This window comes from Myotis brandtii, unplaced genomic scaffold, assembly GCF_000412655.1.
Source record: "Myotis brandtii unplaced genomic scaffold, ASM41265v1 scaffold276, whole genome shotgun sequence".
Classification (NCBI taxonomy): Eukaryota; Metazoa; Chordata; class Mammalia; order Chiroptera; family Vespertilionidae; genus Myotis; species Myotis brandtii.
In genome coordinates this window covers 2025845-2043900 of record NW_005360509.1, presented here as the reverse complement: position 1 = coordinate 2043900, position 18056 = coordinate 2025845, and the positions used below count along the sequence as shown (strand labels likewise).

General features: G+C 38.3%; 1 protein-coding gene across 3 annotated transcripts in view; it reads right to left on the bottom strand.

Moving 5' to 3' along the window:
- Positions 1 to 18056, bottom strand: part of DLGAP1 (discs, large (Drosophila) homolog-associated protein 1) — a 517051-nt gene that overhangs the window by 160483 nt on the left and 338512 nt on the right. For all 3 annotated transcript variants that reach the window (XM_014541672.1, XM_005868737.2, XM_014541673.1), the window contains one exon: positions 898 to 1112. In XM_014541672.1, coding sequence (XP_014397158.1) covers positions 898 to 1112 — 215 coding nt within the window. The remainder of the gene's footprint in view (positions 1 to 897; positions 1113 to 18056) is intronic.

Here is an 18056-nt window from a genome sequence, read left to right as displayed (position 1 = left end):
TAGAATGGTTGGTTGCTTTTCAATGTCCTAGGTCATAATCTAGTTTATTTTCCTTTGGGAAAATTTATGTTTTATTTATTATGTCTTTTAATATCTTATTTTGTAGTGTATATAAATGCACGAATAGCAGTATGTATTTCCTCAAAACATGTAATCAAAGGCACTTAAGAAACACAAATTATCCGTAATATATTATTTAGGTCCAAATGATGAGCTACATGATGCTGTGTTCCAGGTTTGGGTTTACTTCTGTAAATCAAATTAAAAATTAAAATTTCAATTTCAGTAGTTTATTTTGTAAAGCTCTTCTCTGTTTACAAAGGGCACATGTGGAGGTAAATATTACTTATATCATGTTTTTCAAAACAAAAAAACATTTTAAGGTCTTACAAAATCTATTGAGTGACCAAATTTAAAAATGTATATCAAGAACCTTCACATATCACCCAATTTTAAAACATGACCACATTCTAGAAGCTTCTCCAATATAATCTGATCTATTATATTACTCAATTATCTGAAAAGTTGAAGGGTCTTGTAAGGAAGAGATTCCTCATAGATTTAGTGGTTAAACAAATGTCCAAGAGTTGGGGTACATGGATCTTCTCATTAACCAGAAATCTTAATTTCTTTTAGAAGCCAGTCTGGATTATTTCAAACTCTTCATCTTGGAGATTGGGGATTCAGCTTATGTCCATGCACAGTACACCTGGATGCCCTTGTCTTTGAAAGCAAGTCAAACCCAATGTCAAAATCAATAGACCAGTCAATGTATCACATTGCTCCATGGATAGAATGTTTTCTGTCCCATTTATTCTAGCCATCACACAATCTGATCCTAGGTAATAATATTAGAAGGAGCTGGACTACCAGACGTATAGTGTTAGAAACACTTACTTGAGTGTGGTGAGTTCTGTAAGGGATGGCTGAGTAGCCTTGAGATAGCTTTCTCTTCGTGCAGCAACTTTGGGAGACGGCTTGGGACTTGTGTCCGAGTCACCACTGTCTTCATCTCCCATGGCTTTGATATAGCTGCCACTCCGCATTCTTCGGCATGGAATTTCATCATCTTTACCTCGAGGGGTATATCCTGTCCATTCATCTTGAGGAACCTATTCAGATATAAAAGAGATGATTCATTTCTTATAAAACCCTACATTTTTCTTTTCTTTCCTTTTTTGGGGGCTCTGACCCAAAAACTTCAGACGTTAACTTTTCAATAATGGTATTTTACTATAACTGGTTTGAAAATAATTTGAATACATGGAAATCCATGTCTGAATCTTTAAAACAACTTGTGTATTAGGAAAAACGAAAATCATTGGCTCAGATTTACTTATACCTCTCAGTTTTCATGTTGAGAATAATTGAGTCAGGCATAAGAATACCATTGGAAAGGAGATCGGTTTTATTAGAGTTTTTCAATTATTTGTTTTCAACTGACATTTAAAATTTAAAAAAGGTTTTTTTTGGACATCTTCCTTGAACCCTTCAACTCTACTATCTCATTTACGTTCTTCTTCCTCAACCAGTGGTCTATACCAGCTGCATTGACTTCCCAATCACCTGTTCTTTCTGAACCCTCTTAATTTGGATTCAGCCTCCAAATTAAAGGTTACCAATGACCTCCTCATGAAAGCTAGTGGCATTTTCTTACTTTAAATTATTCTTGCTCTACACACGCACACACACACACACACACACACACACACACACACACACACACACTTCCCTAGGCAAGCCCCACTTCATGAGCAAGGAGTATAATTTGCTGAATGGTGCAACCTGGAGCGATCCCTTTGGCGGTCGAACGACCCTTTCACAGGGGTCGCCTAAGACCATCCTGCATATCAGATATTTACATTACGATTCATAACAGTAGCAACATTACAGTTATGAAGTAGCAACGAAAATAATTTTATGGTTGGGTCACAACATGAGGAACTGTATTTAAAGGGCCAGAAGGTTGAGAACCACTGTCTTAAAGAGTTTCTCTACTCACCTGGGATAGCTATTACTGTACTTATCTGAATTGTTCTTTTCCTCTTGCTTTGCTGGATCCTATTCTAAGTCCCTAATTGTGGGTACCACACAAGATAATGTTCTCATCACATTCCACAGCCATTCCCTTTGAGTTCAGCAGAGCACTACACTACAATATAGAGAGCTTCTTTATGACTTTTCTTCGCTTGCTCTTAGATTTTCCACTTCAACATGGACTCAACTTAGGTTCTCATTCTTCCTCCACTTGGTAAAAGACATGAATAATTACCACTCTTTATACACATTAAGAAGTAACAGCCTACAGCGCACAGGGCTTAATTTAAAAAAAAGGGGAGTCTGGTTCTTGCCCTCAACATGTTTACAGCAGAGATGAGAAGACAAAGCATAAATAAATTTGAGAACCGTTCCAAATCAACATGTTAACAAGTTTAAGGGATGGTGCCATAAATGGAAACTGGCCCAATTTGCAATGCGAAGTTAAAAAGCTATTTAATATTTTGATGCTAAACATTTACTGATTATCCATTAGATAATACAGTGTTTCATTACTAACATTTAACTATGCTAAGCATTGTTTATAGGGTCTTATTTCATTAATACAACAACTCTGTGCATTTTTCAGCATTTCTCGGATGAGAAGCAGGAGCTCAGATAGCTTAAGAAATTTGCCAAAGAACATATAGCTACTAAATGGCAGCACTGGGCTCTAAAGCATTTTGTTTAACACAACAGATCAGAATTTACTTACTCCCAACATATGATACATACAGGTATTACACATAGATTTCTAAATGTTATACAGGTTCTAAGAAATGAGAATAGATGTTCCACTTCTTTCTCCCTTAAGTTATGAATTTGACCATATAATTTGAAAGCTGATGTCTAGAAACATCAGATTAAAGAGTTACTACTATTCATGGATCTGAAAACAGTTGTTTGTAAGTTCTAATCCTGAAAAGTACAAAAAAGAGTATGATTAAGTTTCACTGTGCAGCTTGTTTATTTTATTAAACAAATTCTTAAATCATGTTTCCATGTGCAGGCACTGTTCTAAATGTTTTATAAATGTTCACCCATTGGGTCCACACAGCTGAAGGGTAGTATTACTATTATCCCCATTTTACAAATGACGAAACTGAGGTTATGTAACTGACTCAAAGTCCCGGCCACGAAGGGCAGGGTTCCAGCTCACAGCACTGGGGCCTTGCACTTGATCACTGTTTGATGCTGTCTCTCTAGGCTACGACCAGTAGTTCTTAGGGAACCGAACACTTATGGTCCCAGGGCACCTTTGTAATCCATCACATCTGATGCATTTGCCATTTATCACTTATGGTAGTAACAGTGTAGAGTTTTTACTTTTTTAGCTAAAAAGCATCGGTGTCACTATAGCAACAGGGGACATTTCTTAGGGAAATTATAAATGCCGAGAACAGTCTTGTTTTTCCCTTCAATTGGCAGATGACTCACTGCAAAGATATGATCATGTTCAGAACCTCATTGTTGACTTAGTAGTTAAATTTAATAATTAAGTTACTACAGCTGAGGGTCATAGATGTGCCCACGACATTGCCATTTCTCAGTACTGATGCCCAGTTTGTCAGAGACTAATGACATATTAGCTTATATCACTTATGAAACAAAATATGGAAAATTTCTGATTGGGTGTTTTCTCCAAAATCAGTTTATGGCCGAAACTTAGACTTGGCCTAGAAACAGGCTGTGATTATTAAGAAGGGAATCAGCTGGGTACTATTTCATCTGTATATCTTTCAATTAAACATCATTTTCAAATGACTGCAGCTAAAAAGTTGTATGTAAGTGACTTACATTGGAATGGAATTTAAAAATTAATATGTTATTTATACACCTAAAGATAGCCTAGAACAAGATTACATATAAAAATGCAGAAATCAGTTCTAGGAAAAATGTAAAAAAAACCCACAAAAAACAAAAATCAAGACCTTGGAGAAGAAAAATACTGTTGCTGAAGTTTAAGGGCCAGCAAAATTGTTATAATTGCACCATAGTTTTTATTCCGAGTCTCTTTCATTCTAGAGTAAAAGGGAAGACAGTGGTTGGGTACATAGTTTTCAAAGAAAGCATACAAATTTGTAAGGTGTTTAGAACATGAAATATTATCCCCTTTTGATTGAAAAGAAAGGAAACTCATAGTTACAGCTACTATTGTGATCTATTCAAAGGTTGCTATGTCTTCCTGCTTCAGTTGCACAGGGAAAAATGATTTAGGGAAATAAAAAAAATTTAACCTTGCAACTGTCTGTGAAAGCCTTTATTATTACTAGTCCTAGCAGTTTAAAGAAATGAAAGTCGCTAAGAGAAGGAAGCTGGAGCAGATAGAAAAGCAGCCTGGTCAGTTGTTCTGCTTGTCTGCCCCAGTTTAGGAGGTGGTTGGATCCAACAAAACCCGCTAATAACATATATGTAATAAAGGCTAAGTTTAACAATAGTTATGGGTTAGAGAAAGAGAGGATCATTAGCTTTTTTTAATGCATGTTTAAGTATTAAAATACCAATGGAGAGCTTTATTTTTTTATAAAATGAAATGAAGATTAGTAGGGATTTTTCTATTTCGATTATAGCCAGTCTATAACTTAAATCACATGTCATCATTCAGAAGTACAGAAGACCTACCTCTGACCAAGGAATGGCCACAATTAGTGCTATCATTCTCTTATTACAGGATGAGGATGTTTTATTAACTGAAATAGAGTCATGGGCACTGAGTGATAGCCATTCAAATGACAACGGCAGTCTATTCAGTCACAGAGAAAAGAAAAATTAAGCACAATATAATGAGGCATGCTTACATTTCCTAAGTCTCCCTCCCTTTCTCTCCTTTGCCTCTCTCCCCGAAAGAAAAATTAAGCACAATATAATGAGGCATGCTTACCCAAGTCTCCCTCCCTTTCTCTCCTTTGCCTCTCTCCCCCCTTTTCATTTGCCCTTGCAAGTATTTTTTGCCTGTTTATTTTCTGGCCATTGTCTGCGTGCCAGGAATATACAGCAGTGAACAGTACAGATGTTGATCCCATGTTATTGAGCTTACATTCTATAAGGAGAACAGGAAGAGACAGATAACAGACAAGTACACAATCATGAACAAGGTAATTTCTGAAACCATAAATGCCTTGAGGAGAGCTCGGGGAAGGAGTCCCAGACAGAGGGATCAGTCAGGGAGAAACCTCTAGAGGAGGAGTAAGCTTGGTGTAATCAAAGCCTAGGAAACATAGGCCAGCTGGCCAGAGCCCAGGGAGCAAGAAGGGGCAGGGCAGGTCTCACAGGTCCTCTGAAGCCCACTCTAAACTTCTCTTCAAGGCTTAATTCCCAAAGCTCCCACCAACTGCTCCCATCTACACTGATCTCCATTATGAAATCTGTGGCATAGATCATCTACATAAGGGTCAGCAAACTATAGCTCACAGACTAACTCCAGCATGCCATTTATTAGTAAATAAAGTTTCATTGGCACATGGCCATGGCCCATTCATTAAGTATTGACCATGGCTGGTTTCCAGGTACGGGGGCAGAGTTGTGATGGAGATTGTGTGGCCCAAACCAGATCCACATGTTCCATCTGAGTTCTTTGGCATTTGTATACACTACTTGTTTGTGTTTTTGTGTCATCTCTCCAAATACTCAGTAAACTCCCTGAACTTGGGGGAGCAGTATTGCTGAAGGGTCGATGTGTGGGCTCTTCAGTTAGACTGCCCAGGTTTGAATTCTCGCTGGGCCAGTAACAGGGCACTTTCATGGTCAAGTTAATTAAGTCCTCTAGGCCTCAATTTCCTGGTTCGTTCTCCACTCCATAGAGCCATTTGTGGATTACATGAGGTAATGCCCACAGGCACACAGGAAGTGCTCCTGTTATGGCCGGTGTTATGGGAGTTGTGCATGACTCCCAGCACACAGCCTGGCACCGAGCGTACAGATGCTCCTGGATGATGGATGACATTGGCTTTCCAAGAGGTCTGATGCCATGTTCAAGTTTCTCTGGTAATGGAGGGGCAGAAATAATTGAAATATAGTAATCAGAAACGTAAATTCCTAATGTATTGTCTATTCCCATCATTTTTAAGGGAAAGTCCCCATCAGGAAGTAGTGCACAGCTCTTTGCCCTGGGACTCATCTCCATCTTGCTGGACTAAGGGGGAACCTGCTTCCTTGGGCCACTTATCTTGCTTGGCTTCCAGGTGATCAGATCTCAAATGCTTTCTTCTGGTTCACAAATTAGAAACCTTGGGAAGAAGAAACCTCCAGGGGAACTATTTTGGTATTTGTATTTTTTAGAAACCTAGAGCCTAGACCTATGCATTCCATAGGTATGAGGACTGTCATACCTCATACACAGAGGCTCTGGGCTCCATGACGGTTCTACCCTGGGCAGCTCTTAGTCTCAAAGGTCAGGGAGGGAGAGGTTGGAAAAAGTAAAGGGGGCAACTTCTTGCTGTTTATCCTGCTCTTTCTAGGGCCCAGTACAGTGCCAGAAACAGACCACGTGACACTGAATGAATTCCAACACCAGCTTTGCTTTCACTCACTGCATTTGACCTTGGATAAGTCACTTCATCTCTTTGACTCAGTCTTTCCATCTGTAAAATGGGGATGATAACAGATGTTTAATGAATATGGATAATGTGTGTGAATATAGTTAATTTCAAAGCATATGTTTAATGAATATGGATAATGTGTGTGAATATAGTTGTTAACTTCAAAGCACCATACAAATCTGAGAATGAAGATTAGAAATCTGTCTCTTCATGTCTACATGTTAAGTATGGTCAGCTGTACCATCTTGTGAGTTAAAAAGCAGTGACATTTTAACTGACAAACTTCTAATCATTAAAGTATATATTCTAGCATGAGAATATAAATGCAAATAGAATATATATGTAACCCTATGTAAAAATAGAAAAATTGCACAATAGAAAATTATAAATATCATAAATATAAACATTTCATCTATATATCTATCTTCTATAGTAAACATTTGTTCTCCCAACTTGGCCCACAGGCACAAAAGTGTATTTATCTTTCTTCTAAGACCTTTGGAAGTGGGCTGTCCTCTGGAGCAGCCATATTCCTCCCCCCTCCCCCCAAGGCTTCCCCAAACTCAGTTGAATCAGGATCACACTAGTTCTAGGAGACCTGTGAGCCTAAGCTATAAAAAGATGGAGGTCCTTAAAATGTATTTCCCATAGGGAACCTTAAAAGATGATATAATTCAAGGCAATACCTTCTATCTGAATGCTTCAAACACTTTGCTGATTTTTTTGGGGGGTGGTGGTGGTCCTATTGCCACTCAATAAAGTTTTCATTTAGATAGACTAAGTACTTTTACCCTTCTTTAGCTTTCCTCTAAGCGCCAAATACATTTTACTGACTCCAATGCAAACCCCACAATATTTTTTGTACCACTAAGAAAGAAATGAATGTCACCAATTAATTTCTGATATACCATAGGTTGTATGATACATTCCAATATCAAAGATGCTAAAATGTTGCTCTGGCTGGTGTGGCTCAGTTGGTTGGAGCATCATTCTGTACACCAAAAGGTGGTGGGTTCGATTCCCGGTCAGGGCACATACCAAGTTTCAGGTTTTTTTTTCTCTCTCAAATCAATTTTTTAGAAAAGATGCTAAAATGTTAAAAAAAGGATATTAGAATCAATTAAACACCCCTTTAAAGAATATGTGCAAAAATAAGAACAAGAAATGGACATATTCTGGGACAGTAATTATAAACTTAATGTTCATGTTCTTAGTGACAAAATTAATAGTAATAATTAGCATTAATCTATAGCATGCTTTTGCAAAAAACATTAAGTATAAATGCAACATAATGTTTCATGATTCTTATAACTACCTTGAGAGATAAGAAGAGTAAGTGTTATAATATCAGCTTGTCAAGTAAAGAAAGTGAGGTCCAGAGAGGTTAGTAGTTAGTCCAGGTGGCACTGTGCCCAAGCTGGGTCTCCTGTACACATTCCAGGGATTTCTCACCCATATTCAGATCTTAGCTATCTTGTAATAACTATTATTTTATGATCATCTAAAGAACACATTTCAGATAAGAAAACAACTTTTTAGTGTTTAAAGGTCTTTCTGGAGGAAAAAAACAATAAAATAAATAAGAATTACATGCTTTGAAATAAAAACTTATGAGAAATACTATTTCAGCCACGGGAAGGCTTGCCTTGAAAAGGCTCTTTCAAAGCACACATGGTTTGAGTCCGCTTTGGGTGGGCTGCAGGCATACAGTGTAACTGAATGTAGATAGAGTCAGACATTCTGTGCCGGTGATGGTCTGAGAGACGGTGGCTGGGGGATGAGCCATGTGTGAGTGACTTCTGGAGATTGGATTATCTCAGGATGGGAAGTTGGATGGTGAGGTCTGGAGTAATGAAAATGCGTGAGATTTTGGGAAATCTGAGAGCCACAAAAGGAATGAAGACACTTAGAACGCCGGGACAGCGGGAATGGAACATACGTCCTGACAAATACCAGGGAGGCCAGTGCAATTCTGTGAGCAGCTCTGCAGTGTAGGGAATTGGGAGGAAACTGATCACCCTAAGACTGGGGCGGGGTGGGGGTGGGGATTTAAAGCAAAGTCCTAGTTCATCAGGAATCACCAAGGCTGAGAGAAAGGACTCAGGCATTTGATTGATTAAGTAGAAATAAAGGCAATATAGCAGGGAAGAACAGTGACTGAAATGGTGAAAGTCAGTTATAGGTTGATATTGGCAAGACTCAGCAACTGTTGATTTCTCCCCAAGCATAGATTATACCAATGAAAGCAACCAGATACATGAAGGTGCTTGGCTATGGCCAAGGGGAGTCAACCTACCAGGCCTTTCCTGAACTTGGGGAAGGGTAGCTCTGAGGAGGGAAAACCGTATTTATGAAAGGAGAGGCAGGGACCTGATGTTTATGGAATAAAATGACATTTATGGAATAATCTCAAAGGGCTGGAACTGGTACTTATGTCACTTTATTTTAATCCTTCCAGCAGCCCTATGAAATAGGCATTACTGCTGTAAAACTGAGACTCGAAAAAGCTAAAATGACTTGCCCAAGGTCATAATAATGAGTAGGAGTCCGCATTTGCCAGCCACAAAGTTTTAAGTAATATTACCCTGCTTCTGATGAATGTATGTTGACTGAGTGAATGAAAAAAATAAGCTAAAAAAGGAGTGCACCACTCACCTGCACTGTTTTTTAAAATAAAATTCAATTAATAAAATAAGCACACATATGATCTTGTCACTTTCTAGCACCGATAAAGAGGGTTTAAAATAATAAATGTTTACAATAATTATGAAGTAAAACAGTGTTTGCCATGTCACTGTTTTGTGGCATACTTATTAAAGGTCTTATCAGTTACTGCTTAAACAAATGGACAGTTTTTGGGGGAATCAGAAAACTTACAGGAGAGCCACGCCTTTCAAGGGTGGCTTTGGGGCCTCCAAGCACCCCTGGTTTTTCAGCATTTGTTAGAGCCTTCGCCCCGGATTCAGTTCCTGCCTACCACTTTTCTCAAAAATGGCTTTAATGCACGGGCCTTCTAAGCACTTTTAGTGAGCTCTCAGATTCCCTACTCACTCGGCTCCTTTGCATCTTCTTTGCAGCTGGGAGAACTGCTTTTCTGCTCCACACAGCTTTCAACTTGACAATTGCGACTTGGCAAAAATGTCCCTGTAGCCTTTTTAGCTTACTCTTCTCATAGCAAAAGCAGAAAAAAAAAAAGCAAGAATAGGAAAGTTACAATTACGCAACATGCAGATGGGTGTTTTCCGATCAGATTTCCCTGGAAACCGCCCTATCTAACTCCCCTTGAAGTCTGAAGCTGGTGTAAATCTTAAATTGCTTGAAAATGACCTTTTAAGGACAGGAGCAAATACCCACCTCTTTTAAAATAGGACATATGCCCTTTGCCACATCTCCCTCCAAACAATATTTTTAAATGCTATTTAACAGAACTTTGTAAAGAGTGCTCTGCAATGGTCATTTGTTCACTCTGATCCTATGGAATGACTCTCACCCACGGACATTATAGGTATCTTCGAGGTATCCAGAACCGTAGTAGGTGCCAGGTAAATACTTAAGCATTTTATAAAACAGTCTCAAAGAGGTTTATAAGTTTTAAGTGGATTAGGCAATTCTGGGGGATGGATGAAGAAAAAGAGTAAAAACGGTTTCAAAGCAAGTCAAGCTGAGTTGAGTACTAAACTTTAGTCCCTATGAATTACCTACTGCGTTTGTAGTTTGTTCTTAGAAATCCTCTTCCCTGGTGGTAACGCCATTCCTTAGGAGGTGACTATGTGTGTAAAGTGCATGGATGCCACTGCAGGTGCAATGCAGAGGAGCAAGGCATGTGACCCTCAGAAGGGAGGGAATCCATGGGCCTTTGGGGCTGTAGAAAATGCTCCTGAGGTGATGGCTGACATCAAAGGGGGCACTCTTGTTGGGAAGATGTCCTTGTGATACCACATCAAGAAATAGTAACTAAGATTCTACACTCTGGTATCATGTGGGGACAGGGCGGAAAGTGAATTTTATTCATCACCCACCAGGTATTTTGATTGTAGTGGGCCTCTGTGGATTGTGCTATCCCACACCCACTTCTGGTTCTTGTAGTCACATCCCCGTGATTTTGCTTTGGGGGAACTTTCTTCCCCACCACTCAAGGTCCAGGTATTTCAGGGGTAACACAGGAGTTGGGCTCAGCCAATCAGCACATTGCATCCCAGCTCCACTGCTCTGAGCCTGTGATCTAAGCCTGTTCAATCAGCAAGTGCCTCTGGACCTTGGAATGCTGGGACAAAGATAAGCCTGTGATCTAAGCCTGTTCAATCAGCAAGTGCCTCAGAATGCTGGGACAAAGATGTTTTCTCTCACTTTGTGTATCAATAGGGTTGCTGGTAGCCATGTATAATCCCTAATACACAAACATTATCTCGCAGAATACCAAAACCCTATGTTGTTATTAATTCCATTGCAAAGGTGAGAACATTGAGATTCAGTGCTATAAATAATTTACACCAAAACTTACAGCTAGTAAGACCATAGAATTGAAAGGCAGGGTTGTCTCACTCAAATTTCTGTGCTCTTTTCCTTATACCAGGTTGCTGTCTATAAGTTTCAAAATTTAATAACAATGATTTTTCACTAAACATAAAACTCAAGATTGAGGTTGCTGGGACATACAATGCTATATAATATTTTGAAACTTGTAACAAGTAATGAAGGTTAGATGCTTGGAAGAACCAAAAGACTTTTAAAAAATGTTCACACAACACCCATCACCCAGCAGTCACAGTTGGCTATGAGTTTTAGTGAAATATCAGGAAGAACACAAAAACCCTAAAAGATTACAAGATAAAAACAACAGAGGCTTAGGTCTATGGTGAATATCTTAGACCTTTTTTTTTTTTTTTACTGACTACATAGGAGATATGTTAATTTAGAGTCCCTTCTTAGTTTTTAATGAAGCTGTTCATTTTTAACACGTCTTTCTGGCATTTCAGAGGCCTGTCTGTTGGCTTGCAGTGGCTAAGTGTTTTTCCAGTATAGTAGTCACCAGTGTGGTATCTGTTTACCACATTCTCTGAGGCACATTCCCCGAGGCAAACTAGAATTCTGTGTCTGGTGTTCAGAAGCACAGATGTGGTAGAAGGTTAGTAATCTTCCTCCTGGGGTCAATGGAAACCCAGATGTAGAAATATCATTCATAAAACTAAACTTCAGTGTTGGCCAAAATCTTACAACTCTCTCAGCAGGAGTGAGACCCCACTACTTGTCAAATGCTTATGAGTAGGAATCATTTCCCTTAGAGCATAAAGTCTGATAACCTTATTATGAACAAACGGTACAGCTAGTTTACAGTCTATAAAATATCATGCCAGCATCTCCAGTATTAATAATTAATACAAAATTTATGAATTTTAAAATAAATTTCAGCAAATATTTTTCTTTAGTTTCTCTATCATTGCTTGATTTTGGGATACTAAGTTTCTCAAATGAGGCTATACATTATTACTATAAATTCAGTGACTCATTAACTTAGCTATTTGGCATCTATAAAGAAAAAGATAACATATTTAAGAAGAGATACAACTCAACATTTCCTGCTTTTCATCATCACTGCTCTATCTTGGTGTTATTTGGGCGTTTAGTCCAAGTTACATTCACAATTTCTAAAAGGATACTACATTCAAATGGGCCAAAATAGAATCTATTCTTCATGAATCTTAGTCAATCTAATACAATAAAACCATTATCTTTCAAATTATGTGAATCTAGATCTTGATATCTGGGAAGAACTGAATACTAGTTAGGGTGTCCTTATGCACATGGGTAATACAAAATTCCATTTTAATAACCACCATACTAGGAAGTTGTCTCTCGAGGATTTGTACTTTAAGCCTATATTCCAAACCACTGTTAAGCAGCATGATAAGTAGAACTAACAGGAGTTGTCATACCAGCATGTGCGGAGGGGAGTGTGATATACTCTAGAGCAGTGGTTCTCAACCTTCCTAATGCCGCGACCCTTTAATACTGTTCCTCATGTTGTGGTGACCCCCAATTTCATTGTTACAAATTGAACATAATTAAAGCATAGTGATTAATCACAAAAACAATATGTAATTATATATGTGTTTTCCAATGGTCTTAGGCGACCCCTGTGCTTAGGTGAGCACAGAGTAATGACTGGTGTAGGATCCAGATCACATGGGTCTTGCAGGCCATTGTAAGGACTGTGGCTCTTACTCAGGGTGAAATGGGAATAGATCTGAAGTTTGATGAGAGACGTCACACATTCTAGTCTAAAAGGAGTACTTAGGTTGCTGAATTGAGAATGACTAGAGTAAGGGTGGAATTGGAGGGAGAGTTTGGAGGCTCAGGAGATAATCCAGACTAGAGTTGAGGGTGAGGAGTGGTGCTAGCATTGGGGGTCAGGAGAAGATAGGGCCAATATGTTTCTTAATGATGATCTGAACGTGGGTTTGAGAGAAAGAAAGGAGTCAAGGATAACTTTGAGGTTTCTGGTCTGATCAACAGGAAAGATTGCATTCCCTTTAGCTGAGATGAGGAGGCCTAAGGGAGGCTCAGCCTGGGGGACAAGGACTAGGAGTTCAGTTTGGGACATATTAAGTTTGAGATGCCCAAGAGACATCTAAGTAGAGAAGTTGAATAGGGACCTGAATAGACAAGTCTGAGAGTTCAGGCAGTCTGGGCTGGAATAAAGAAATGAGGGCCTTCACATGGCATTCACAGCTCTGAGAATGAATGAGGAGACCTGAGAAATGAGTGTGGGAAGAAAGAGAACTGGCCCAAGAGCTGTGCCCATTTGGCATTGATCCTGCCTCAGAAGATGGCAGGTAAGAAGGAACCAGTTACCAGGCTGAGAAGGATCAACGAAGTGTGTTGCCCTAGAAGCTGAGTGAGGAAAGCTTTTCAAGGAGGAAGGAGTAATACATCATCACAGTGATTTTTCCCAGGCCTAATCCCACTGGGACATTAAATTAGCAACATTGCTTTTATTCCTTAGTCATTAGTTGCTTTATACAAAGGGTTCTGCTGTTCATGAATTAGCTTTATCTTCCCAGCAAGATGCAAACTTCTTGAAATCAAGGCTTTTGTTTTCATCTTTTTCTCTCTCTCTAGAGTGATAGCACTTAAACAGTTTTTGACTACATTTCACAGTAAGAAATACATCTTACTTTGGGAACCAGTCTATGCACATATGCAACTGAAAGAAAGAAATGTTTAACCTCTCTGCATGCATGCACTCTACCGCCTTTTCCATTTTCTCTATTATAATCTGATTAATTAAAAATAATGTTGTTCAGACCCAATGAATTGATTTCACTAATCACTAATTGATTGCAACCATGGGTTTGAAAAGCACTGCTTTTAGAACATCCAGCACAGAGCGCTGCCACATTCATTATTAATCAGAGACAACATTATTCATCTTCGTTTCTCCCATAGTGCCTTCTGTAAAGCAAATGCTTAATGTGCTCTTGTTAAATGAATAGCTTTGAGATCCTAAAGTAATACTTCTTCAACTGAGTTACCATTACTTTTACGATTGTATTTGTGTAGAAGAATATCTCTTAAGAGCGCTCTTATGTTCAGCCTGAGGACAGATGGGAGTGTCTTTCTGAATGGGCCCCTGTAGCCTAGAGTCAGAGAACACCCTGGCCAGAATTAGAGATGCTGACCAGATGGAGTGGGTCCGTTAGGTGGGTTAGTACTAACTAATGTTGAATTCATTGCATGTCTTGTATATCAGCCTTGGGGGGCAGGGGTGATAGGGTTCAAAATATTTTTAAAAAACAAAACTAACTCACTACATTTTTTAAAAAGACTTTCATTCACCTTAGAACAATTATGTCTTTTATTCTAATTAATAAGATATTAAATGTCAAAATGAAACATCTATCATTTAGGAACAGGGGAAAAAATTAAATATCCAACAACTAAAATAGATGGTCTGGAACAAAAATCACTAGTAATAGCATGTCTCAGAATTTTGAAAAGTCCAACTATAGAAATGAGGTATAATTAAATGTAGACATTTCACTTAAGAAATCTTTAAAACAAGAGCTGGGCACATAAGTCCTCAATAAATATCAGGTGATGCTTAAATCCTTCTCCATACAGCACCTCAGGAAGTGGCACAGAAGAAAGTGGAATATTTTCCACCATGTAATTCTTACTGCTGTAGGTTTTCACCTACAAGGAAGGAGTTTGGTGCAATGAATATAGCATAGGTTTTGGAATCAGGTAAATCTGGGTCCAAATCTAAATCTTTTATGAGATGTGTAACTTTGGCCTAGTTACCTTAACATCTTTTGACATTAGTGTTCTCAAACATCTAATGAGGACAGTAACACATACTTCAGGGACTTAGTTTACTATAAAGAAGATATAAAAGTATACATATATATGTATATTAGATAAAAACTTGTTTTTTGGAATTCAGATGATTTTCTTGTAGAAGTCATGTCCTAAGTGATGCTTAAATTTCCACGTGTGGCAAACTCCTACAGCTTAATTAACTCATAATAGAGCTGAACCACGAGGCATGATGCAATAGTTCTAAGGCTCTTTCAACCTGGGGTGAGGACGATGAGTGCACTTAGGGGGATCTCCAGAGGTCTGTGTGTAAGAGATGGTGGGTCAGTAAAGGTTCTCAGAGCAAAACAGAAAAAGCAGAGATTTGTTTTAAAGAGCTGGATCACATGATTGTGTGTGGGGGGGTGGCAATTATGAAATCTGTGGGGCAGGCTGGTAGGTCGAAAACTCAGGCAGGAGCTGAAGTTGAAGACATTCTGGAGGCAGAATTTCTTCAGGGAAAGCCTAAGGTTTACTCTTAGGCCTTTCAACTGATTGGACGAGGCCCACCCACATTATCTAGGGTAACTTCCTTTATTTAGAGTCAACTACAATAAAACCTGTATATAAGGAACTAACTTGGGTGAGGAGGTGTCTGTTAAAGCCGAAAGTCTGTTATATAATTAAGTAGGTTTTCCCAAATGTGTATGTTAAAGGAATTGACAAATTAGCTAGTTTACCTGTTTTTACTTATGTAGACACACTTGTGTAATTAAAATTAAGTATATATGAACATTTTAATTTCACAGAAAAGTTTTCTACATGTATCACAGTAATTTTAAATTTATACTGACTAGGTCTAGTAAATTCATGCATTCACTAGTCACAGCAAGTAAGCAAAAGCACACGGCTGGGGCGTGGCTTAACATACAAGGGAACATGGGCCAGCAGATGCTAAAACTCCTGCAGAAAGTCACTCCATGAGATAGCAGAACTAATTACCGAACTCCATACGCTGTGATCACATGCTAATCATTTGCTGAACATTGTTTGCCAGCCGTGACTCTTGGATTTTAATATATAGACTACAGTTGTAGATAGGTCAGCAAAATTACTAGTGTTTTTTCCAACATATGGTCTATTTCCTAAAATTTGTTAAAAATAACAGTGAATTAATAATAAAAAAATAACCTGTTAATTTAATTATAAGCACATCTTGGTTAAGAGCATTTTAAAGTTAACTGGGTGTTACTTTTCACATATGACATATGGACTGGAAATTTTGTCCTCTATATTCGAAGTCTGTTAAATTGAGGTCTGCAAAACTGAGGGTTTACCGTATCTTATATGAACTAAGCACATCACCGACAAATGATCAAGTGACTAAATGTCTAGAGCAGTGGTTCTCAACCTTCCTAATGCTGCGACCCTTTAATACAGTTCCTCATGTTGTGGTGACCCCCAACCATAAAATTATTTTCGTTGCTACTTCATAACTGTAATGTTGCTACTGTTATGAATCGTAATGTAAATATCTGATATGCAGGATGTATTTTCATTGTTACAGATTGAACATAATTAAAGCATAGTGATTAATCACAAAACAATATGTAATTATATATGTGTTTTCCGATGGTCTTAGGCGACCCCTGTGAAAGGGTCGTTCGACCCCCAGAGGGGTCGTGACCCACAGGTTGAGAACCGCTGGTCTAGAGCATCTACCCACAATAAGCAAGCAACTCAAAGGCCTACTTAGTTTGTCCAAGTCTCAGAACAAGTTATAAACTATTTTATCTTCATCCACTTCCATTGGAAGTATTTAGAAAATTTAGAATTACATAAATTTAGAAATTACAACCTGGCTCTAAGAGCTTACTCGTTACTCAGAAAAGTTGCTGCTTGCTACCAAATACGGTGATCGGTGGTGGTGGGAAGGAGTGAAATCCTACATTTTCCTCATACAATGAACATGTAAAATGTGAAGACCTCCTGTGTGTGCAAAGCACAGTGCCAGGCATTGCTGGGGCAAATATGGGTCCCGAGCGTGCCCAGTTACTGTGCTTTACAAGTGCTGAGAATTTCTAGTCATATTTGTTTGTAAACCACACAATGGAATAGTCCTTAACAACCGAAAGACCCTGATCAGGGTGATTAAAATGGATGAGTTGCTATAAAAAAATTGCCTTGAAAAAAGAACAACTACCATTGTAATATTTTCTTATCTCAAAGAGATTTGTTATATTTTACTAGATTTTATTACTCTGTCTTAAAGCCCTGAGCTAGTGATAGAAGAATCATTTTGTTGGGCTAAAACACCAGCAAGACTCAGTTTTTTAAAATCTACTCACTGAAGCTTTCTTACCACAGAGGGTTGACTATTATTCTAACACAATTTCTCCCTTCTCTCTCTCTCCCCATTGTTTTAATTCCCTGGCTCCATCCCAATCTACATTACTTTAAATCTCTAAGAAATTAGATGTCATCCAGTAATATTGTACTACAGGTTAAAAATGTTTTCCTTTTTTCTAAACTACCATGGGGGTTTAGAGAGAGAACAAAACGTTTGGTGCATTCATCACTGCACATGACTTTGATAATCTGGGCTATTTTGCTTTCTCAATGATAAAGTATGTCTAAGATGTTACAATTGTTGGTATTTTTGAAAGTCTTGTTTATAAAAATGATGCATTTGTATAAAGTATAAGATTAATGTCCATTGTTGACAAAATAATGTGTTCACAACTAAGTTGAAAGTCACATACAAATAAAGCTGAAAGGGGTCATAAGAGGGAATGTACATAAATATCACTTCATCTAAATGCTTCATTTTTGTAAAAAGAAAGAAGCACTCTAGTTTATTGAGGAGGGAGAGCTAACTCATGATAGTGAAGGTTTAATCATAAGAGGAAAAGAAGAAAGAAAATAACTCATGTTTGGATTGTTATATCATAATACACCAGCTGGAAAGAAGATGGAAAACACATCTTAAAAGCCTAGACCAGTGGTCGGCAAACTCATTAGTCAACAGAGCCAAATATCAACAGTACAATGATTGAAATTTCTTTTGAGAGCCAAATTTTTTAAACTTAAACTATATAGGTAGATACATTGTTATTAACTTAATTAGGGTACTCCTAAGGCTTAGGAAGAGCCACACTCAAGAGGCCAAAGAGCCGCATGTGGCTC